The sequence below is a fragment of the Mizuhopecten yessoensis genome, unplaced genomic scaffold (genome assembly GCF_002113885.1).
Source record: "Mizuhopecten yessoensis strain PY_sf001 unplaced genomic scaffold, ASM211388v2 scaffold3855, whole genome shotgun sequence".
In the NCBI taxonomy this organism is placed as follows: Eukaryota; Metazoa; Mollusca; class Bivalvia; order Pectinida; family Pectinidae; genus Mizuhopecten; species Mizuhopecten yessoensis.
Genome location: NW_018405253.1, coordinates 13,462 through 40,639, shown reverse-complemented (window position 1 = coordinate 40,639; position 27,178 = coordinate 13,462). Strand labels below are relative to the sequence as shown.

The 27,178-nt window shown below is 37.8% G+C and overlaps 1 protein-coding gene across 1 annotated transcript; it reads left to right on the top strand.

Moving 5' to 3' along the window:
- The first annotated feature begins 12,776 nt into the window (after nt 1-12,776).
- On the top strand, nt 12,777-21,873 carry LOC110448170 (TAR DNA-binding protein 43-like). The gene is made up of 4 exons (XM_021494269.1): nt 12,777-13,116; nt 15,382-15,548; nt 16,712-16,852; nt 19,301-21,873. Exons 1-4 carry the CDS (start codon nt 12,876-12,878, stop codon nt 19,961-19,963), a joined length of 1,212 nt encoding a protein of 403 aa, XP_021349944.1. The 5' UTR covers nt 12,777-12,875; the 3' UTR covers nt 19,964-21,873.
- The last annotated feature ends 5,305 nt before the right edge of the window (nt 21,874-27,178 follow it).

Here is a 27,178-nt window from a genome sequence, read left to right as displayed (position 1 = left end):
TAAAGTCAAGTTCTGCTGGGCCGATTGAACTGAAAGTTGGTAGGAATGATCGCCTCATGGTCCTGACAAAGTGTTGTTATTTTTCGGGTCGATCAGAAATCCAATATGGCCGCCACGGCCGCCATTTTGAAAACCTATTTCAAACTTAAAGTCAAGTTCTGCTGGACCGATTGAACTTAAAGTTTGTAGGAATGATCGACTCATGGTCCTGACAAAGTGTTGTTATTTTTCAGGTCAATCATAAATCCAATATGGCCGCCACGGCCACCATTTTGAAAACATATTTCAAACTTAAAGTCAAGTTCTGCTAGGCCGATTGAACTGAAACTTTGTAGGAATGATTGACTCATGGTCCTGACAAAGTGTTGTTATTTTTCGGGTCGATCAGAAATCCAATATGGCCACCACGGCTGCCATTTTGGTAAACTATTTCAAACTTAAAGTAAAGATCTACTTGGCCGATTGAACTGAAACTTTGTAGGAATGATCGAATCATGGTCCTGACAAAGTGTTGTTATTTTTCGGGTCAATCAGAAATACAATTTGGCTGCCATGGCCGCTATTTTGCTACTAAGTTCTAATAGGCCGATCTCACTTAAAATTGGTCTAGGAATGATCAGCTCATGGTCCTGACAAAGTTAAGTTAACATTATACTATTTTTTACTCAAATTGGTACATATTTCAACAACAAAAATAAATACTGTAGACTCAGGTGACCGTTAAGGCCCATGGGCCTCTTGTTTGAATAATTTGATTGGATTGTAAAAAGCATAACTTAGGTTCGACTGTTGATCACCATTGGCATTTATAAATTGAAACGGAAAGGCAGAAAACATGTTTCTCCCAATACTTAATTTACAGTCATGAATACTTTTTAGCTCACCTGCCCGAAGGGCAAGTGAGCTTTTGCTATGGTGCGGCGTCCGTCGTCCGTCTGTCCGGCGTCAACTTTTTACTTAAACAACTTCTTTTCAGTAACCAAAAGGCCTAGGATGATGATATTTGGCCAGTAGCATCCTGGAATCAAGGGCTACCAAGTTTGTTCAAATGAATGACCTTCATCGATTTTCAAGGTCACAGGGGTCAATTATGTTAAAATCTTTGAACGACTTCTTCTGAAGAACCAAGAGGCCTAGGGGGATGATATTTGGGCAGGAACATGCTGGGATGAAGGGCTTCCAAGTTTGTTCAAATAAATGACCTTCTCCCATTTCCAAGGTCACAGGGGTCAAATATGTTTAAAACCTTTAAAACAACTTCTTCTCAATAACCAAACAGCCTTGGATGATGATATTTGGCCAGTAGCATCCTGGAATCAAGGGCTACCAAGTCTGTTCAAATGAATGACCTTCATCCATTTTCAAGGTCACAGGGGTCAAATATGTTAAAATCTTTGTACGACTTCTTCTGAAGAACTAAGAGGCCTAGGGTGATGATATTTAGCCAGTGACATGCTGGGATGAAGGGCTACCAAGTTTGTTAAAACAAATGACCTTCACCCATTTTCAAGGTCACATGGGTCAAATATGTTAAAATCTTTGAACGACTTCTTCTGAATTACCAAAAGGCCTAGGGTGATGATATTTGGCCAGTAACATGCTGAAATGAAGGGCTACCAAGTTTTTTCAAACAAATGACCTTCACCCATTTTCAAGGTCACATGGGTCAAAGTTTAAAACCTTTAAACAACTTCTTCTGAATACCCAAGAGGGAAAGGATAATGTTATTTGGCCAGTAACATGCAGGGATGAAGGGCTACCAAGTTTGTTCAAACGAATGACCTTCATCTGTTTTCAAGATCACAGGGTTCAAACATGTTAAAAACCCTTTAAACAACTTCTCCTCAGTAACTAAAAGGTTAATGGTAATGATATTTGGCCAGTATCATGCTTGGATGAAGGGCTACCAAGTTTGTTCAAACAAATGACCTTCGCCCATTTTCAAGGTTGCAGGGGTCAAATATGTTTAAAACCTTTAAATAACTTCTTCTGAACTACAAAGAGGCCTAGGGTTATGATATTTTGCCAGTTAGATGCTGGGATGAAGTGCTACCAAATATGTTCAAATGAATGAACTTCGCTCATATCCAAGGTCACAGGGGTCAAATATGTTAAAATGTTTGAACGACTTCTTCTGAATAACCAAGAGGCTGAGGGTTATAATATTTGGCATGTAGCATGCTGGGATGAAGCGCTACAACATCTTTTCAATAACCAAAAATCCTAGGATGCTGCTGTTTGGCCAGTAGCAAGCTAGGATGAAGGACTACCAAGTTTATTCAAACGAATGACCTCAACATACATTAAAGGTCACAGGGGTCAAATATGTTTAAAACCTTTAAACGACCTTTTCTCAAAAAGCAAAAGGCTAAGGGTCATGATATTTGGCCATTAACATGCCTGGATTAAGGACTACCATGTTTTTTCAAATGAATAACCTTTGCCCATATGCAAGGTCACAGTGGTCAATATATGATTAAATCTTTAAATGACTTGTTCTGTATAACCAAAATGTCCAGGGTAATGATATATTGCCAGAAGTATGCTTGGTTGGACGACTATAAACTCTGTTCAACCTTTTGTCCTTGTTCGACATTCAAGGTCACAGGCGTCATATGTTTAAATCTTTTAATAGGTTCTTATGAGTAAAACACTGATATTCTGCCTGTAGCTGTATTTTAGTCCACTTTAAAGATTATTTGTGAGATTAATACCAGGTGAGCGATTCAGGCCCATGGGGTCTCTTGTTTACACTAACTCAGGAAAAATGATACTTTCAATTTCAAAATGGCCTTGTTATATAAAACCCTAAATATACAGTGACCCTTGATCCTTTTCAGATAAAGATGTTTTCCAACTTTTGCTTTTAAAGATCGTTGCGGCTAACCGCATTTCTTATTTGAATTAACCGCAAAGTATCTATATATTGTAATATTTTTGGAACCAGTAAATTTGCACACTCTGGTTGGTCTCCAGGCATTCGAGTCTTATACCTTTACATTTAGAAGCACTTTAGTTCGACATTCCGACATCAGTACCACAAATGATGCATTATAATAATGTTGTCATAGTTGATGTAGCAAAGGACTATCACTGACACACCTGATACTACCGTAGGGTATTCAGTGACACACCTGATACTACCATAGGACTATCACCGACACAGCTGATATTACCATAGGACTAAAACTGACACAGCTGATACTAACATAGGACTAACACTGACACAGCAGATACTACCATAGGACTATCACTGACACAGATGATATTACCATAGGACTATCACTGACACACCTGATAGTACAATAGGACTATCACTGACACACATGATACTACCATAGGACTATCACTGACATAGCTGATACTACCATAGTATTATCACTGACACACCTGATACTACCATAGGACGATATTACCATAGGACTATCACTGACACAGATGATATTACCATAGGACTATCACTGACACACCTGATAGTACCATAGGACTACTGATACTACCATAGGATTATCACTGACACCCCTGATACTACCATAGGACTATCACCGACACAGCTGATACTGCCATAGGACTATCACTGACTATTCAGTGACACACCTGATACTACCATAGGACTTTCACTGACACAGCTGATATTACCATAGGACTATCACAGACACAGCTGATACTACCGTAGGACTATCTGATACTACCATAGGACTATCACCGACACAGCTGATATTACCATAGGCCTAAAACTGACACAGCTGATACTAACATAGGACTAACACTGACACAGCAGATACTACCATAGGACTATCACTGACACGGATGATATTACCATAGGACTATCACTGACACAACTGATACTACCATAGGACTATCACTGACATAGCTGATACTACCATAGTATTATCACTGACACACCTGATACTACCATAGGAATATCACTGACATAGCTGATACTACAATAGGACTATCACTGACACAGCAGATACTACCATAGGACTATCACTGACACAGCGTATACTGCCATAGGACTATCACTGACACAGATGATACTACCGTAGCACTATCACTGACATAGATGATACTACCGTAGGACTATCACTGACACAGCTGATATTACCATAGGCCTAAAACTGACACAGCTGATACTAACATAGGACTAACACTGACACAGCAGATACTACCATAGGACTATCACTGACATAGCTGATACTACCATAGGATTATCACTGACACACCTGATACTACCGTAGGGTATTCAGTGACCCCCCTGATACTACCATAGGACTATCACTGATACTACCATAGGACTATCACTGATACTACCATAGGACTATCACTGATACTACCATAGGACTATCACTGATACTACCATAGGACTATCACTGACAAAGCTGATTTTACCATAGGACTATCACTGACACGGATGATACTACCATGGGACTACCACTGCCACAGCTGATATTACAATAGGAATATCACTGACACAGCTGATACTACCGTAGGACTATCTGATACTACCATAGGACTATCACCGACACAGCTGATACTGCCATAGGACTATCACTGACTATTCAGTGACACACCTGATACTACCATAGGACTTTCACTGACACAGCTGATATTACCATAGGCCTAAAACTGACACAGCTGATACTAACATAGGACTATCACTGACACAGCAGATACTACCATAGGACTATCACTGACATAGCTGATACTACCATAGTATTATCACTGACACACCTGATACTACCGTAGGACTATCACTGACACAGCTGATACTTCCATAGGACTATCACTGACACACCTGATACTACGATAGGACTTTCGCTGACACAGCTGATACCACCATAGGACTATCACTGACACAGCTGATTTTACCATAGGACTATCACTGACACGGATGATACTACCATAGGACTATCACTGACAAAGCTGATTTTACCATAGGACTATCACTGACACGGATGATACTACCATAGGACTATCACTGACACCCCTGAAACTACTATAGGACTATTGCTGACACAGCTGATACCACCATAGGACTATCACTGACACAGCTGATATAACGATAGGACTATCACTGACACACCTGATATTACCATAGGACTATCACTGACACAACTGATACTACCATAGGACTATTACTGACACAGCTGATACTACCATAGGATTATCACTGACACCCCTGATACTACCATAGGACTATCACTACTATAGGACTATTGCTGACACAGCTGATCCCACCATAGGACTATCATTGACACAGCTGATACTACCATAGGACTATCACTGATACTACCATAGGACTATCACTGATACTACCATAGGACTATCACTGACAAAGCTGATTTTACCATAGGACTATCACTGACACGGATGATATTATCATAGGACTATAACTGACACACATGATAGTACAATAGGACTATCACTGACACACATGATACTACCATAGGACTATCACTGACATAGCTGATACTACCATAGTATTATCACTGACACACCTGATACTACCGTAGGACTATCACTGCCACAGCTGATATTACCATAGGACTATCACTGACACGGATGATATTATCATAGGACTATAACTGACACACATGATAGTACAATAGGACTATCACTGACACACCTGATACTACTATAGGACTATATATTACCATAGGACTATCACTGACACGGATGATACTACCATGGGACTACCACTGCCACAGCTGATATTACCATAGGAATATCACTGACACAGCTGATACTACCGTAGGACTACCACTGCCACAGCTGATAATACCATAGGAATATCACTGACACAGCTGATACTACAATAGGACTATCACTGACACACCCGATACTACCATAGGACTATCACTACCATAGGACTATAACTGACACACCTGATACTACCATAGGACTATCACGGACACAGCTGATACTACCGTAGGTCTATCACTGACACAGCTGATATTACCGTAGGACTATCACTGACACAGCCGATACTACCATAGGACTTTCACTGACACAGCTGATATTACCGTAGGACTATCACTGACACAGCCGATACTACCATAGGACTTTCACTGACACAGCTGATATTACCGTAGGACTATCACTGACACATGATACTACCATAGGACTATCACGGACATAGCTGATACTACCATAGGATTATCACTGACACACCTGATACTACTATACTACCATAGGACTATCACTGCCACACCTGATAGTACCATAGGACTATCGCTGACACACCTGATATTACCATAGGCCTATCACTGACAACTATCACTGACACAGCTGATACTGCCATAGGACCATCACTGACACAGCAGCTGCTAACATAGGACTATCACTGACACATCTGATAGTACCATAGGACTATCACTGACACGGATGATATTAGTATAGGACTATCACTGACACACCTGATAGTACCATAGAACTATCACTGACACACCCGATATTCCCATAGGATAGGACTATCACTGACACAGCTGACACTACCATAGGACTATAACTGACACACCTGATACTACCATAGGTACTGCCATAGGACTATCACTGACAGAGATGATACTACTGATACTACTATAGGACTATTGCTGACACAGCTGATACCACCATAGGCTTCTCACTGACACCCCTGATACTACCGTAGGACTATCACTATACTACCATAGGACTATCACTGACATAGCTGATACTACAATAGGACTATCACTGACACACCCGATACTACCATAGGACTATCACTGACACCCCTGATAGTACCATAGGACTATCGCTGACACACCTGATTTATCACTGACACACCTGATACTACCGTTTGACTATCACTGACACACCCGATACTACCATAGGACTATCACTGACATAGCTGATACTACAATAGGACTATCACTGACACACCCGATATTACAATAGGACTATCACTGACACACCCGATATTACCATAACTGCCATAGGACTATCACTGACACGTATGATACTACCATGGGACTACCACTGCCACAGCTGATATTACCATAGGACTATCACTGACACAGCTGATTTTACCATAGGACTATCACTGACACGGATGATATTATTATAGGACTATCACTGACACACCTGATAGTACCATAGGACTATCACTGACACACCTGATACTACCATAGGACTATCGCTGACACAGCTGATACCACCATAGGACTATCACTGACACACCTTTATACTACCATAGGACTATCACTGATACAGCTGATATTACCATAGGACTATCACTGACACAGATGATACTACCGTAGGACTATCACTGACACAGCCGATACTACCATATGACTTTCACTGACACAGCTGATACTGCCATAGGACTATATCACTGACACACCTGATACTACCATAGGACAATCACTGACACACCTGATACTACTATAGGACTATCACTGACACAGCTGATACTGCCATAGGACTATCACTGACACACCCGATATTATAGGACTATCACTGACACAGCTGATACTACCGTAGGACTATCACTGCCACCGCTGATAATACCATAGGACTATCACTGACACAGCTGATACTACAATAGAACTATCAATGACACACCTGATACTACCATAGGACTATCACTGACACACCTTATACTACCATAGGACTATCACTGACACACCTGATACTACCATAGGACTATCACTGACACAGCTGATATTACCATAGGACTATCACTGAGACAGCTGATATTTCCATAGGACTATCACTGACACAGCTTATATTACCATAGGACTATCACTGACACACCTGATACTACTATAGGACTATCGCTGACACAGCTGATACCACCATAGGACTATCACTGACACAGCTTATATTACGATAGGACTATCACTGACACAGCTGATACTACCGTAGCACTATCACTGACATAGCTGATACTACCGTAGGACTATCACTGACACAGCTGATGCTACCGTAGGACTATCACTGACACAGCTGATATTACGATAGGACTATCACTGACACAGCTGATACTAACGTAGCACTATCACTGACACACCTGATACTACCATAGGACTATCACTGACACAGATGATACTACCGTAGGACTATCACTGACACAGCTGATATTACCATAGGATTATCACTGACACAGATGATACTACCATAGGACTATCACTGACACAGCTGATACTACCGTAGGACTATCACTGACACAGCCGATACTACCATATGACTTTCACTGACACAGCTGATACTACCATAGGACTATCACTGACACACCTGATACTACCACAGGACTATCACTGACACAGCTGATACTACCGTAGTACTATCACTGACACACCTGATACTACCATAGGACTATCACTGATGCAGCTGATACTACCATAGGACTATCACTGACACAGCTGATACTACCGTAGGACTATTACTGACACAGCTGATACTACCATAGGACTATCACTGATACAGCTGATACTACCGTAGGACTATCACTGACACAGCTGATACTAACGTAGGACTATCACTGACACACCTGATACTACCGTAGGACTGATACTACCATAGGACTATCACTGACACAGCTGATACTACCATAGGACTATCACTGATACAGCTGATACTACCGTAGGACTATCACTGACACACCCGATATTACCATAGGATTATCACTGACACACCTGATACTACCGTTTGACTATCACTGACACACCCGATATTACCAAAGGATTATCACTGACACACCTGATACTACCGTAGGACTATCACTGACACCCCCGATATTACCATAGGACTATCACTGACACACCTGATAGTACCATAGAACTATCACTGACACACCCGATATTACCATAGGACTATCACTGACACACCCGATATTACCATAGGACTATCGCTGACACGCCTGATAGTACCATAGGACTATCGCTGACACACCTGATATTACCATAGGACTATCACTGACACAGATGAGGCTACCCTATGATCTCTTCCACAGTATTATCGACTTCGTGTGATGTTGTCACCATTTAGCTATTGGCGATTTCCTTTGTACCCAAGACCATTTTATCTGCATTTTCCTCCAAAACGAAATTCAGGGGATTTAATTTATTTTGGAAAACTACATGGTGTGGTGCCTGTACTTGTTAAGAAGTCCTCATTATAGGAATATCTAAAATATGTTTGTGAGTGTAGAATTTGGGTAAAAACCGAGAATTTGACGAGATTCCGAGTCCAAATACTACTCCCAATGGAGAATTTCCCTATCCGGCCAAACCTTACATGACGCCTCCCAAATTAATAGCTACCAAGAAATGTACATTGCCAGAAAATATTTCATATCATTAATAATTTTGTGCTTGTTTTTCTCTTACGGTATAACGATTTAGGTATTTGGCGGTTTTTCTATCCAATTATTACGTGAAGAAGAAATAGACAGATGCCAATGGAAACGCGGACTTATCAGGTTTCCATGGACCACAAATAACATCTTCCTTCGGTGCAATGAACGGTGTTATTACACACTAACAATGTACATCGCCGGGACGAAACTGGAGCAAACAATTAATAACGGCAGAGCTCCGGCGAGAAAGCACTTGAAAAATTGACCGTAGCAATACCGATGTAGTACCGCGTTCCCGTTGTCATACCGTTGTTCTACCATTTACCTGCCGATGTGCTGCCGAATGCCACTTTTCTTTCACCTTAGTGTTACGATGCGCCGCCAATGTTATACCAGGGCATCAGTACTACTGCGATGGTATTCGGTAGTACCGATCACGGGGCGCTATCAGTGCTCTGCCGACCGTTGTAGTCCCATTGCCCGCTCTGGCAGCGCAACGGTGGACATTTTTGAGCATGTTCAAAAATGTCTACCATCGCCTGCCATTGCCAAATTTTTCGCCGATGTCCTGACGATGTACTACCGTTCCTAGCGATGAGATACCGTTGCGCTGTTGTACTAGTATCGATCCCGGAAAATCGCCAAATGTGCGCTCCGGTATAGCTCCGGCGACCCAAATCGGCGAGGTGTGACAGGGTCGATGTGGAAACCTACAGTGCAACATGTACAAAAAAACAGGTATGCATTAAGAGTGAACGCAGGAGAGAAATAGTATACCTCAGTGTTCATGAATAAAAATATTATCAGCACGAGACAGTGGACTGAAACTTTGTCGGAAACATGAGCAGAGACTGCATCAAATACAGGGAGGAAATACAGGAGAAAGGGAAAGAATAGTGAAGGGGGGAAAAAGAGAGAGAACTTGAGCTCATGAAAACAAAGTTATTGTCCCGAATTTTATCTCTACGGAAAAGCGACTAAAAAGCTAGATTATCTAACAGTGTTCGGAAAGGGGTACCAGAGTGTTGTTGATAATTGATATAGTGAGTCTGGTATAAAATATGTATGAATTTAAAACCATTTTGTAACCATTTACCCTGTTAACCCTACACATGCAATGACATGACGTCATTGAGATACCTATGACTGGAGAATCCCCTCGTCTCAGCCCTATTAGTATAGTGAAGCAGAGACGTATTTACTTTATGGAGGCGTCATTTTGACAGCGTATACGGTAGTATGAACGCAGTTGGCAATGGTCATATTTTATGGTGCGCGTTAGCGCTCCATAAAGAATATGTTCGTTGCCAACTGCGTTCATACTACCGTATAGCCGTCAAAATGAAGGCCAATCCTTATATTTACATTCAAAAAAAATTTAAATGCTACATTACGCAGAAAAAAAAGTCGAAACGGGTTGCCACGATGGTAACTACGGTAGCCATCGATATATGAGTAAATTTAGAAAATACGCAGTGAACAACACAGTTTTTTTCCTTTCATGGTTTTTAAATTTTAAATTTAGCAATGTGAGAAAGCCTTCGAACTTTTCTATTCATTTACAACGGTCATCATATACACGCATTGACACACTGCTCATGGAGTGACGCGGTCGGATGTTTCAGAACGAAGCCGCCATTGTTGACGTTACCGACAAAGAAATTATAATGTGCATCCATGGAATAAGAAGTTTCCCAGCATTCTTGTGTTGTATAATTATACATAATGGATCCCGAATATGTTCTATGTATCTAGATGGTGAATGAACCAACCATTGGTTGTCATTGGACTGTTATCTCGCTGAAGCGTGAACGGCGCCATATTTGAAACAAGTATCAATCCGCCGAGCCTTTTTTCACTGCGTATACGCTTATTTATACGCAGTCGGAGTTTACTAAGCTGCTTCGTCTGCTGGTGACCGGACTACTCGGTAGTGAAGCGGACGTAAAACCAACAAGATACAAGACACAAGAAACTTTATTTAACGTCGCATACAGGTAAACAAGGAACATTAGCTCTTGGGAGCTATTATTGCGACAAACATATGTAAAAATAACAATTACATCAATCAATCAATGAAGTACTAAGCTGAAGACGGGAGACATGTAAATATTATGGCTTTATATGTCTCTGAGTGAAACAAGATACATTTGACCAGGGTAATAAAATGGTATGACACATAACGAACATTGTTATTAAAATTAATTTAAAGAATAAAATTACCTTAGTCTTAGATAACTTGTTTGCATACATCTAACGTTACTCTGTATTTTTGTTATACGGAGGATTACGCGCAGACGAGTTTATAGCCGGACAAAGCTTACAACAAAATATACATTTGAGACTACACTATCATGAGTATAAAAAATATAGTGAACCGTACGTTTTGCGGTACATGACCAGAACCAAGTTCTAACTATCTTTACAGTTTATATCGTCTTTTAACGCATATAATTCCTTCACAACAGAAATAACTATGCACAAACAAATATAATTTGATTGATACAGTATTACGTCGCTGTCGATTGTCGCGCTAAAAAGACCGGACGGACACAAATAAATCTTTACGCTAGAGTTCGGAGGGTCTCGGATTCGAACCCCGGTCTGGTTGTGCATATGCAACGTGATAAACCGTACCCTTCCCGCCGTAGCACTAACTTCGTGGCTCGGAGAGCTGGCTTTACCACTGAGCCACGTATATACATGCGTGCAGTGCCCTAGTTATACAATGTAGTACAAGCGTAGATGATTATTGGGTTTCCAATATACAGGCTAGGATAGATTTTATCTTATGGATCAGTACTACTAATAATAATAATACTGAATAATAATAATATACAACATTTATATAGCGCCCTATATAATTTGTTAATTACTCTAAAGCGCTTTACAACATATGGATAATAGTAATGGTTATAATTGTAAAAACAAAAAAACAAAGGCTTACAATCACTTTTATACATTTAAGCAAGTAAAGTGCACATAATTGAACAAATAAAAAGGTGGTATTTACATAACGTCTTTGCAAAGATTCTAAAATGCAGACGTGATGAAGAGGTGAGTTTTGATGTCCCTCTTGAACTTGGCCAGACTACGTCTCCGAAGTGGACATTTTTCTTTTGTCTAAACTCAAATGCTTGCGGTAAGTTCTAACACGGAATTAGATCTAAGTCCGTGGTTCTAATAAAAGTATTCCTTGGAATATGGCTGAACTGGGCTATTTACCACTTTCTGATTTCAGAAAATTCCACAAAGAATATTAAAATCTCATCATGCTCAAAATATTTGACATATTGAGTATATAGTTCGGTTGCTACCGTAAGTATTAATAAGTGCATTGTAAGATGTAAACGGTCACGGACAACACTTCGGTTCCATGCACCAAACTTTAATGTGCTATCCAAGTCCGTGACTAGACACACTCCTAAAGGTTAGAGTTACTTCCCTTCGCTAGGATATAGATGGCGCTATGTGCAATGTTGTTCCGCCGCCATCTTGCACGCTTTCTTGTTGGGTCAACATTTCGTATGTAATTTCCAATTTACTTTAAGTGAAAATGTCCGGACAATACATACAGGTAGCGGAAGAAGAAGGAGAGGAACCGATAGAAATTCCCAGCGAGGATGACATAACGTTACTTCTGTCCACGCTTGCTGCCCAGTTCCCGGGAGCATGTGGGATGAAATATAGAAACCCAGTCAGCGGCAACTTCCGGGGGATACGATTATCTGATGGCAAACTTCACCCTCCAGACGGGGCATGGGGACATTACGTATTTGTTGTTGTTTTTCCTAAAGGTATAAATGTGTTAATATGTTTTAAGTTAGTAATAGCTTTGTAGCGTTTTAGTAAACAGCCGAATGTGACACGTATGACACATGTGCTATAGGCCTACACTACAGATGAGCACGTGAACCAGTAACGCTATGGGGGCACATATATTTCGGTACTACCGTGTGCAGGAGATGACTCGGTACTTATGATAAAAGGTGTTTTTGCAGTTGGAAATAAGCACAAAATATGACAATATATGTTACACAACACAGGCATTAAGGACGAATGGATAAAGTAGTATGTAAAAATAGGCCTAAATATATCTTAAACCCCAAATGACATGAATGTTGTAGATGTATTTCCATATTTACAATGTCAGCATCTTTATCCAAAAATACAGAAAATACTTTTTATAAGATTTACTGAAAATTCTTGTCTAAGTAACAAAGTTTCTCGGCACTAAATGTGTTAAATTCATCACTCAATAATCAGAAGCAGCTAATTAGTAATTACTCTCTGCGTTTCAGACGGGCGGAGATTTTTGGAATGGCCTCAACATGTTCAGGATCTCTTAAAAAAATTGCAAATCAAATTGATTCCGTAATCTAACTTGGTGTTTTCTTTTATACCAAAGTATGTCCACATACTTTATTTACAATAGTTGGAACAATTATTTATTTACCGGTACCTGCATTTACAATCTTAAAGTTTTCTCTTAATTTCAATCATATGACAAGACCTCCTACATGCCAAACAATTGAGATAACCTACTGTTCTGTAAAGATATGAAATGCTCCTTGTTGACGTTGTTGTTGACAGAGTTGCAGAGATAATGAATCTTTCCATCCCTACATGGAACATATTTGGGCGTGTTTTGGTATGAGTGCTAAGTGTGCATGGAGAAAAATTCTTTTAAAGCCTATAGAGGACTCTCTTACTATCCTCACCCCTTCAAAAAATAATTTAAAGAGAATTTTGAATAATGGGATATTTTCTCCAATGAAAATTTTACTGTTTATGGGAGCAAATATTCAGTTTTACTGCGAAAGACATGAATGGAAACATATAAATTGCTTTGTAGGAAAAGTTGCAAAAAAGAGGTCACCTTTTTTAGTATCAAATGACACAAATTAATGCACAAAAACATTGAATTCTTATATAATTATATTGTATTTTGACAAAACATACCACTGTTATCTACACCAATAGCTTTAATACAGTGAAATTCCATTCTCAGGGAAAAACATACTGATACACATGTTTTCAACAAATAGAATCACCTAGCTATCGTACGTTTCACTTGAAAGTGACAAACCAACAGATTACTTATCAGTGGTATATTTGGTGAAATTGCCTAGAAACTTTACATGATAATGAAAAATAATTTTGTACTCATGCTTGTCGTACTAAATATATGTGAATATATTTCAGAAAGACCCCCCTTTTTTGTCTGAGTTTTTGGTAATAATTCAGACGTGTTCATGTGCTTTTTCGATAGTTGAAGTAACATGAAGCTAGGTATTATGAAAAGATTGTTGTAACACAACCAGTAAGTATTAAGTGAAGCTAGGTAAATCTGGGTTACCAGTTGTGTTTAAATATTGTCTCTACTTCGATAAAACAAACATTAAAACTATCTTGAATAATAGAAGTGTGCTGTGGTAAAAAACACAAGAAGTTTTAATAGAACCCTAAATTTTAAATATAAATATTTAAAGCTTAGTTGATTTGAATAATTGCTTTTTTATACAGGTCCAGTACACTCTGCCGATTGAGATATATACCTGTATTAGCTATATTTTCTCAGATTTCAATTTTCATTATATTTATAGCAAAGTCGCATAAAACAATAAGGGTTATGGTAATGTTGATTACAAAAAGCATACAGTTGGATATTTATATTTATTTTTTATATATGTAAAATTTCCGATTTTTTTACATCATTATTTTTTAAAAAGAATACTTATATTTAATGTCTTTTGTAATCAACCTTATGATACTATCTTCTTTTAATAGCGACTTTGTTACGTTTTCCTTTAAAAAGAAAATCACATGAAAATAACTCAAAAGACCTATTTCAGATATGTCAATAGAGCTATTATAGGTCTTGACAGCTATATAGCTCAATCGGCAGTGTACTGGACCTGTTATATATCGTGAAATAAAAAATTGAATTCAAACGCCAGTCTGTTTCAATTTTGATAATAGTTAAATGTCTGTTATGCATGAGTATTGTGACTGAACCTGATGTACACAGTGTATAATCTTATTTGATTTCTGTCTTTCAGATAACAAAAGGAAAGGGGAAGAAGTTATTGAAAATGCTATTGCCAAGACAAAATGTATAGAAAAACAACGATGTAGTGACCTGATAGTATTAGGTCTACCATGGAAAACGAATGAAAAGGAGCTAAGAGAATATTTTTCCAAATACGGAGATCTCCTTCTAGTTCAGGTATGTTGTATATACTTGTACTAGCCTTATTCCTTCAGATAAGGTTTTAGAGTATTCTTGGTAATCTGATAATGTTAGGTCTGGAACTGCCATAGAAAAGCAACTAATGGAACATTTTTCCAAGCACAGAGATCTCCTTGGGTAGCCTTGGAATGATTAATTTACTGTCCCAAAGTTAAAGTTTCAGAGAAAGTACTGGCCAAGACCTGTATTTAATGCACATATAAAGTAAATGAGAAATCACTGGCCAAGACCTGTATTTAATTTTAATGCACATATAAAGTAAATGAGAAATCACTGGCCAAAACCTGTATTTAATTTTAATGCACATATAAAGTAAATGATTCATTAGAACTTTCCAAACTTAAGATTGATTCTGTTGAGACTGTTTAATTGATAATTGAAATATCTTAACAGTATTTTTAGCCCACTATCATGAGACGATGGAATATTTATGCTTGAATCACCCTTCGTCAGAGATTTATTCTTGATGATTGTCCTTCTTAAACAATTTTAGTTCTCAAGAAGTACTTGATAGATCTATCTCAATTTCATTTGAAGATTTCTCTAAGTCTCTAGTTGTGACTTTCATTTTGAGATCAGTAAAATCAGATGGTTGTCAGGTAGCCATTTATATTTTGACAGTTTAAGTTTTCTATTGCTACTTTTCAAGAATTAATTCACAGATCTTTCTCAAATTTTATACAAGTAGGTTGCCCTTGGTCCTTCATTGTGTACAATTCATTTTGAGACTGCTCAGAAAAACAAGATAGCCACCAAACATCTATATTGGTTTTTCTACAGTTCATGTTGCTGCTATTTCTGTAAAACTACTTCTCACATTTTTCTTAAAATTTACATTTGGGTTACCCTATGAAAAGTATCATCATGTTCAATTTTCATACTATTTAAGTAAATAGACCAGAGGACAAGCAAACATTGAAAGGACACTGGCCAAACCAGTCATATGGAGTTTCAGTACAAAGTTATCATAAGTTGCATTTACTGTTGGCAAGATTGTTTATCCAACAGGTAAAAAAAATATTGAACTTAATGTAAACGGAACTAATAAAGATCTTGTAAATGGTGGATGCAAAGATCCCTCTTTAATTTTTTGTTCTTTCTTTATTAATGTCTTGATTGGTCACACTTTTATGCTACAGGTGAAGCGAGACCCCAAAACACAGTATTCCAAAGGCTTTGGGTTTATCCGATTTGCCGAGTATGACTCCCAAGTAAAGTGTTTGGCAGATCGACATCATATAGATGGCAGGAGGTGTGATGTAACAATCCCAAACTCAAACGTACGTATAACATATCATAAAAGTCCAGCAGTAAAAACCAGCAAAATCTTTATTCCTATCAAGTTTCTGACTTATATAACTGTAACGTAGGAGTGTCAGGGTGCTTTACAAGGTTAGTAACTGTCTATATAACTGTTATGTAGGAGTGTCAGGGTTCTGTACAAGGTTAGTAACTGACTATATAACTGTAATGTAGGAGTGTCAGGATTCTGTACCAGGTTGGTAACTGACTATATAACTGTAATGTAGGAGTGTCAGGGTTCTGTACAAGGTTAGTTACTGACTATATAACTGTAATGTAGGAGTGTCAGGGTGCTTTACAAGGTTAGTAGCTGTCTATATAACTGTAATGTAGGAGTGTCAGGGTTCTGTACCAGGTTGGTAACTGACTATATAACTGTAATGTAGGAGTGTCAGGGTTCTGTATCAGGTTGGTAACTGACTATATAACTGTAATGTAGGAGTGTCAGGGTTCTGTACAAGGTAAGTAACTGTCTATATAACTGTAATGTAGGAGTGCCAGGGTTATGTACAAGGTTAGTTACTGACTATAGCTGTAATGTAGGAGTGTCAGGGTTCTGTACAAGGTTAGTAACTGTCTATATAACTGTAATGTAGGAGTGCCAGGGTTATGTACAAGGTTAGTAACTGTCTATATAACTGTAATGTAGGAGTGTCAGGGTTCTGTACAAGGTAAATAACTGACTATATAACTGTAATGTAGGAGTGCCAGGATTCTGCACAAGGTAAGTAACTGTCTATATAACTGTAATGTAGGAGTGTCAGGGTTCTGTAGAAGGTTAATAACTGTCTATATAACTGTAATGTAGGAGTGTCAGGGTTCTGTACAAGGTTAGTAACTGTCTTTATAACTGTAATGTAGCAGTGTCAGGGTTCTGTACAAGGTAAGTAACTGACTATATAACTGTAATGTAGGAGTGTCAGGGTTCTGTACAAGGTAAGTAACTGTCTATATAACTAATGTAGGAGTGTCAGGGTTCTGTACAAGGTTAGTAACTGACTATATAACTGTTATGTAGGAGTGTCAGGGTTCTGTACAAGGTTAGTAACTGTCTATATAACTGTAATGTAGGAGTGTCGGGGTTCTGTACAAGGTAAGTAACTGTCATATAACTAATGTAGGAGTGTCAGGGTTCTGTACAAGGTAAGTAACTGTCTATATAACTGTAATGTAGGAGTGTCGGGGTTCTGTACAAGGGAAGTAACTGTCATATAACTAATGTAGGAGTGTCAGTGTTCTGTACAAGGTAAGTAACTGACTATATAACTGTAATGTAGGAGTGTCTGGGTTCTGTACAAGGGTAGTTACTGACTATAACTGTCATGTAGGAGTGTCAGGGTTCTGTACAAGGTAAGTTTCTGACTATATAACTGTAATGTAGGAGTGTCTGGGTTCTGTACAAGGGTAGTTACTGACTATAACTGTCATGTAGGAGTGTCAGGGTTCTGTACAAGGTAAATAACTGACTATATAACTGTAATGTAGGAGTGTCTGGGTTCTGTACAAGGTAAGTAACTGTCATATATCTAATGTAGGAGTGTCAGGGTTCTGTACAAGGTAAGCAGCTGTCTATATAACTGTAATGTAGGAGTGTCAGGGTTCTGTACAAGGGAAGTAACTGTCTATATAACTGTAATGTAGGAGTGTCGGGGTTCTGTACAAGGGAAGTAACTGTCATATAACTAATGTAGGAGTGTCAGGGTTCTGTACAAGGTAAGTAACTGTCTATATAATTGTAATGTAGGAGTGTCAGGGTTCTGTGCAAGGTAAGTAACTGTCTATATAACTGTAATGTAGTAGTGTCAGAGTTTGCTCCCTTCTCACCTCTTACTGTATATTGCACAGTAATAGATTTATATATAACTAATGACTATTTTTCAGATCAGTAGCATAAAATGTATTCTCAAATTGGTTTTAAAAAGAAATATCTAGATAATAATAAAAAAAATGGTAGATTGCAGTAGATTTTGTTTCTCAGTTGGATGTTTTTTTACTATCCAAAATATATTGCAAGGATTACTATTAAAGCATTTCCCTTAAACTGTGGGTAGATATAATAAAGCAAGAATATTGAGTACCAAAATTGTATTGAGATCACAGCAACTAAAGGACATCGTGTTGAGAACCAAAACTTGATCTTATCAACCTGAATTTGGGACTCAAATCAAGGGAAATGTGTTTCTGGAGCATTTCTCCTAAGATCTTTAACTCATTCACACCCAAAGACACATTTGAATTCTTCCGATTCAAAGGGTGGAATAGTCCATTATAAGATTTTAGGGGTGCATGAGTTTACGTAAGATCATCATGTCTCATGATCATAGGAGTCTTACATAAATTCTACCAATTGGCATTTATTGACATAATCATGTCAAGGTTTATAGGAAAAATTGTTAATATTTCTGTTTCGTTTTTTCATATTGTAGGAAGGGGCCCAACAGTTTGTAAGCAGAAAGGTGTTTGTAGCACGTTGTACAGAAGATATCACAGCTGATGACCTTCACACTTACTTCAGCAAGTTTGGCGAAGTTATTGATGTGTTCATTCCAAAGCCATTTCGGGCATTTGCCTTTGTCACCTTTGCTGACCCTGCCATTGCAAGGAGTTTATGCGGAGAAGACCACATAATCAAATCAACTAGTGTTCATGTCACAACAGCAGCACCCAAAAATAGTGGGGACAAATTTGATGGGAAGGGAAATTATAACCGAGGAGGTGGGGGGCCCAAGGGCTGGAACCAGGGCCACCAGGCTAACTGGGGAAACACGGGGGGGAAACCAATCAGCACTATCGGGGGAAATCAACCTACGCCCGACCCAAATCTAGCAAACAGCATTGGTATGAACCTCATGTTAGCAGCAGCACAAGCAGTCTTAAGTCAAGGACAAATGCCACCTCCCCAGCAACAGGTTGGGGAAAACTACACCCAAGCTACTAATCAGGGCTTTGATAGCACACGACAAACAAACAGTGGTAGTGGGTTTTTTGGGGGAGGCTGGGGTTCCAATGAGGCAAACAATACCACCGGTGGGTATGCAAACTGGGGTGGGGGACAACAAACTCAAGGACAACGGAGTGGATGGAATTAGTTATAGCCTGGCCATTGTCCCTTCCATTTCTCGTATACATCAGAAAGAAGAAATGTTTTAATGAGATATATATTTAGCTCAGATCATTAGGACTGTACTCGGAATGGTTGTATACCACAAATAGTTTATAAAGGTTATTTGCCACTAGCTAACAATTTACAAGAATACAAATTTCGTCATTGTATTGACAACATGCAAATAGCCGGAGGTCCGTATGGGTGTCAATGATTGTCCTTGTGAGAGTTTTGAGAATATTGTAATGATACTGTGCATGAATTGAGACTTGTTTCACATTACTTAAATAAGTGGTTCAAAAATTGGAATTGGAGTAGTTCTTTACAGCACAATCAAGTTACACATAGTCTCAAAACTCCACAGACAGTCAATAAGTCATAAAAAGTGGTGTTTTTTTTATCTTTTTACTGGTGGTATATAAATTCTCAGAAGTTGATGAAACAGTTTCTTTTTGAATTATGAATTTCCTTTAATATCCAAATATGAAATTGTGTAGCATCAAAATTGAAATTTTGCTTTGGATGAAATTGTAAATACTTTCAGTTTTACTTTAATTTTTAAATTTTACATTTAAAAATCATGCATGTCAAATTAGTGATAACTACATTACAGTCAAATCAGGTGATCCTCTCTAATGTTGAAAAATAAACACTCAATCCTTAAGAAAATTTGAACATCCATTTTCTGCAAAGGTGAAATATTTCCTGCTTATTAAGGTTTTTTTGATTTTTAGCTTATGCTATATCCCAAGTAGTCTCCATTTTACCATTACTCTTCTAAACCAGGCTGTCACAAAATTGACTTTGTTTGAACAAGTCAGATTGTTAAGAATTTTGTTATACTGCAGTTGTAGTTTTAGAGGCCATTCTGTAGTTTGAGAGGCTTACTTAGAGGGAACTACTATTGTAGCTTTTAGTTTAAATGCATAAAGAAAAGTGTTTGTCTGTATTCTGAGCGTATTTTATTTAAGAAAAAAATATTCATTTACAAAAATTTACCTATAATTGTGTAAATATTCTTCCCCCGAAGAAGTTTACACGGAACATATTTTGTAACCTATCAAATTCAAGAAATATTTTTTTCTCATAAATTTGTTAATTCATTTAAATATTGATGAAATGCAATAACTTGAACATATAATTACAAAAATGAAATTGAATTATTTTACGGAATATTTTGTTAAATAAAAAGTCATTAATACTTGTATTAAACTATACTTGTGTATTCCAGAAAACTTATGTCTTGACATAAGATTATTTCCTTTTAAAACATAGCCACTTTGTTTATGAGAAATGGATGGCACACTAGCCTAGATTAGTTAGTATGTGGGACTGGTATATAAGGAAGTAGCAGAAATGATAGGCATTAGGATGGATGTGTCATCATTTTACCAAACACTATGCCACACTTTGCATATACTTTCTTTTCTTTCTGGTTATCTGTGTTGATGTCAGCTTATACACTTCAAACATTTACAAGCCCAGCATGGACAAAAGACAAATAATCATGGACTCCAGAGACGCGGATATTCATCTGATTTGATGGAGGAAGACCAGTACTTTTATCAGGTAGTATGTGTGGTGAACTGAACAACTAAGGGCCGCAAGTTGGTGAAAGAATTTGGAAGACGTGTGGAGTACAAAAAACGAACATTTTTTGGAAGAAACAACTTGTAAGTGATTTGATATGGTGTGTTGTAAAGTGAAGTGCTAATTCTTTGGAAGTGTTTTGGAGGGATGTAAAAGGACACGCCGAATGAAACTGGAGTGTTGCATTGTTGAAAATCGTGGAAGATTTTATGTTGTGCGGTGGCTTTTGTATGTACTTGTAAGGGTGCTTAGAAAGGAGTGTGAATAAAACTTATACTGCAAATTGTAGTAAGAATATATAATGTGGTCAAGAATTGTCTTTTTTTTTCATTAATCAGCATTACTAGCTGTTTTGTATTTTTCAGCTGACAATCATTTCCATGTTGAGGGTGTGTCGAAAACTTCAGTGAAGATCTATACTCCAGATATATATGGATACATTTCTGTCACTTTGTAGTATGAAGTGAAGTTATACTTGATCTAAACATATACTTTTTCAGAAAAGATCAATTGAATATATATATAATCTGCCTATTAATTAATCAAGAGAAGATCAATTTACAGATAGCTGGTAAACTCTTTATCTACCCTGTCTGTCGGATGAATTGCAATTGCAAAGATCAATAATATATAAACACTTGAAAAAAGATACATGTTCATCAAATATAAATAGGGCTGTCAATTACTCAAATAACTTAAGTGCGGATGAGTTGGTTATTGTTACCAGTTCCAAACCAACCTACTGATCTCGGCCCACTCTGCAGCTACCATCATCATGAATGTGTATCATCAACACATTTATATAACATTTTTACCTATATTGATGAATCGGTTGACTTCATTCGACACTTCATTGTATATAGCATGAAATAAAAATAAAAATTCAAAACAAGCATGAATATGACACAACAGCCTAATTGTACAAAATAACTACATATCTACATTATGTATATCTTGGAGAATGTATTAGTAACCACTGTGGTTTAATTGTTCATAGCCCACTGGAGATGGCAGTCCTGAGCTATAATGATCACATTTTCTACGGCACTTAACATATTTTCTAGATTTGACAGGAAATGTTGTAAAGAGTAAAAGTTGTGAAATATGAAATGCTCACACTTTGAAGCACTAGGTTCTCCATGATTTGGTATCTTTCTTGCCGTTCTCTATTCCTACTGATTCTGTGTGTTGATGAACATCTACGATGAAAGGTAGATATACAATGGCTTTTAAATGTAGTGATACACTTGATTGAAATCCAAAAATCCATCATAATCGAGATGGGAATATCAATCATCTATCTACTTGCAATGTTGAAACTGAAAACCGAGACCAATTATAATAAAAATGATGATACATGTACCTAGCCATTATTTAAAACAAATGCAAAGTTCCATTAAAAAAAGGAGATAACTAAGGTATCCAGTATAAAAAGATGAAATACAGAGATTTATTTCGTGAAATATTCATATACAGAAACTTATTCTGCATCATGTAAGGTAACATCTTTATTATCTGGAAGGTTAAAATGAATCATGTGCAATATTTGAACACAGAAATGCATTATGTTCACAGTTTAATTATAGGGAAGTATACCCGTTACATAATAAGCTACTCGGTAGTAACATGCAGTTCCATGCTGCTTACAGAATTTACATGCAATTGTTGATTCGTTTGTCCAGATCCTGTCCTGGGTATCGACTTTGCTGGATAGATTATCCAATCCACAAGCGACAACAAGACCAGAAGTTTTTATTTGAGGGTTCTATGTTCGTTGTAAGGAAGTGAACGGTTGTCGCCATGACCTGAAATCTAAAATTAAATACCAAGACTGTTCACATAGACCAACATGTGTGGATTTGAAGTTCAGAGAAATGACGAGTGTCGTATTTGCTGGAAACGCTCGCCCATCCATGCAGAGCACCAGTGGCGCGGAATGTCACAAGGGATCGTTGTCTTTTCCTTTTGTATGTTTCCTCTATTTCTCGAGTCTTCTTGTGTCAAAAATTCGAATTTTGTCCCTGAATGGTGACTGGCATAATTTAAACCACCTTCATCTATGAGATGTTGGGTTGTTCAAGTTGCCTCGATTTCGCCACCCGTCATCTGTCCTTTAACACACGTTTCATGGGTTAAGAATGACTTGGTAAAAATGGCACTCCCAAAGATTTGATCGACTTTCTGTAAATATGCCATCCCAAATGATATATAATCATTCAGAGTGGCATTTTTACCGAAAGTGGATCTAAACCCGTGAAACATGTAAAATTACTCTGAACACCTTAGTTGGTCCAAATATATCCACTATTGCATATCTAGATATCAAGTCAAACAGTGATGCTGAAACACTTCAAAAAGATCTTGACAAACTAGCGCTCTGGGAAAATGATCTTCCACCCAAACAAATGCAATGTGTTGTCGGTGACTAAAAACAAAACTCCAATAGTCCATAATTATACTTTACATGGACACATACTGGAACATCTTAGTCAGGCCAAGTATCTGGGTGTGACACTATCATCTGACCTTAAATGGGATTCACATATAAATACTATCTGCCCAAAAGCAAATTCTACGCTAGGCTTTTTAAGACGAAATCTTAAAATTGGCTCGACATCAACCAAAGTACAGGCATACAAATCATTAGTTCGACCATCACTTTGAGTATGCCTGTACAGTATGGGACCCTCACACCCAAACAAATATTGACAAGTTGGAAATGGTCCAGCGAAGGGCAGCGCGCTATGTGCTCAATAAGCACAGGTACAACCATCGTACCTCCAGTGTGTCAGAAATGTTGGACCACCTAAAGCTGCGCCCTCTAGCAGATAGACGTAGAGATGCTCGTCTGACCATGCTTCATAACATTGTAAACCAGAAAGTCGCTATCGTAAAATCAGACAGATTAATCCCTACAGTTAGAAAATCCCGAACAAACCACCAGTTTTCGTATCAAATTCCCCACTCAAAAACCCAGACCAGAAAGGCATCATTCTTCCCTCGAACTAGACCCGAGTGGAATAAACTCCCACCTGACATTATTTCGAGCCCCACAACGGAATTATTCAAATCAGCCCTCTGCCGTCACCTTTCAAACGCAAATTAGACCATCTCGTATCTTTTAAAAACAATCTCTTTCCATGTTTCACTCCTCGTCTGACATTTTATCTTCAAATTGTTGAAGTTGGTCAGTACCATTTAGAACTAGAACTAGAATATAGCTGTAACAAAACTCTCAGACCCTTGTGTAGGTTACCCTCGATCTTAATTGTTTGATTAGAAAATTAGCATTAGAATATGTAATTAGGAACTGTAATTATGTAAAAATTAATTTCGGATTTTTTTTTTAATTTGTCTCTTTTAAAATAATCCTCTTATACGCCAACTCAGTACACCGGAGACCAAATATAGGAATTTTTGGTCGATATTCCAAATTTAACGAATGTTTAGATAGATATCCGTTTTCCAGACGGAAAGTAATTACAGTATAAAACATTTTTAAAAAGTTGATAAAAGACGAGAAGCACAATATGATACAACAAGTCTTGCCTCTCAACAATTCTTCAAGGTAATGGAATCGGCAGTCACAAATTAGAGGTAGTAGTATCATCAAGACGCTCCATGAATATCTGTCAACCTCTGAAATATTACTTGAGATCACAGTTGTTGGCATTGTCCAGATGTGCGTGGTATAGTATCACGAACTGAGTAATATATTGTTCTGGGGTCATTGTATCCAACAACGGAGAGGATGAATATTTACAGGTATTGGTTTTATGGTTGTAAACTTCAAAATGTTGTATCTTCTGTTTAGAAGGTCGGTGTCCTGTATAGCCTTGTTTGAAGTATGAACCGCACGATGAACAAGACATCAATTGCAAAGTTCTGTGTTTTATCATTCAACCTACTGATTTAATACGTTTGAACTCGCAAACTTCTAAAACCATAACTAAACACGTTTATCTACTGAATGAAGTACTGTTGAAACTAAACTTGGTTTGAAACAGCCGTGATGTAACAAAATGGCCACATAAAGACGCAGCGCAAACTGTTGTGTTTTTCATAGGTAACTATAGTTAGTTTTGAAATGCTCTCCGTGACAAGACGCTCGCCAATGGGACCACAAAAACATAGTTAAAATTTCTGGAAACACCGATGAGAAAAATAAATAAACCATATACAGAAGACTGACCTGACTCCGGGTCAATAAAATAACCTCTGGCTAGGCTGATTCTAAGCATTTGGACGATTTTTAATGATTAGTGGGCGGGAATGGTTGGGTTTAAATATTTCTACTACTGCGAAAGTACGTTGGAAAAGGAGTTGCTTTGTCGAACTTCCGATGGAGATCTTTCTGGTGAAACATTGTTTTTCCCTAGTACATTTGTCCCTCTGTTGTAGGTACAACTTCCTTGTTGATGGCGACGAGACCATTGTGGATGTTGTGAAGGATATCAAACTGCCTGTCATACGTCAATGAGTTTTATGACTTTCTCATTTGGGGCTCTTTCTCGAGCTGTTCGACGTTTTACTTACTCTGTTGCATTGATGTCATTTGTCAAATTGAGTCCTAAATCGGTTGTTACGCAATGATGATTTTATAATCAGGATGTACTTGACTGCGTTGACCAGTAACCTGCTTCCTAAAAATCCCTTTAATTCATTAACCCCTGAAGACGCATTTGAGCTCCTCCAATTCAAAGGTTGGAATAGTTCATTATGAAATTTCAGGGGTGAATGAGCTAAAGTCCTGTTTCCCTTTGCGATCTTGTTATTGATGTATTTCGTCCAGTTCAGGTAATACATTTTATGATTACTGGTCATTTGTGAGTGATGTACTCAATATCAGTTTTTGTATCATATCCATTAAGAACGAAAAAGTTATATAACCTTATGTATGTGTATATGCTCTTAACGAAATGCAGATAAATAACAACATTACAAGCCACAGGCTGTCCGTTGATGTCTTACCAATGAGATACCTGAAACGAGATAACTTAGTAATTTCTAAAACTCTGATATGAAAGATATGATGAAAGCCATGTTTCTTTTTAATATATACTGCCTTACTGGAGCTTATTAACACAAAACTTGTCAAATATTACAAAAATACCAATGATCACACACCCAATTTATAGTTCGGGAATTATCATTCATCCCACACCTTGTATGTTCGTGATGCCATAATTTCATCAAGACCTTTTAAAGTTCATATGAGATTCAGGGAGTTATTACTTAATGAATGACATTCAGGAGAAGAAGTCACAGGCATTGCTGCCGCTATATCCACATCAATATAGTTTGAAATTCATTGTGGTAATCATAAAATAAGCCTATATATAAGGGACTGTATGATCGTACTGCAACTTAAGATATTTCCAGAATTCGTTCATGTTTTTCTCAAAGTCAAATACGTTACGAGATGAAACAACATCTTGTGGGAGACTATTCCATATATCAATTATTCTTTGAGTAAAGTAGTGTTTTCTAATATTAAATGACAATGTTGTTTGAGTATTTTTATACATAAACGACAAAGTATAAATACAGCTATAGTGACTCTGAAGTTTTCACATTTGGTTACTGTAACAAGCCCAACACCGCAGTGAGT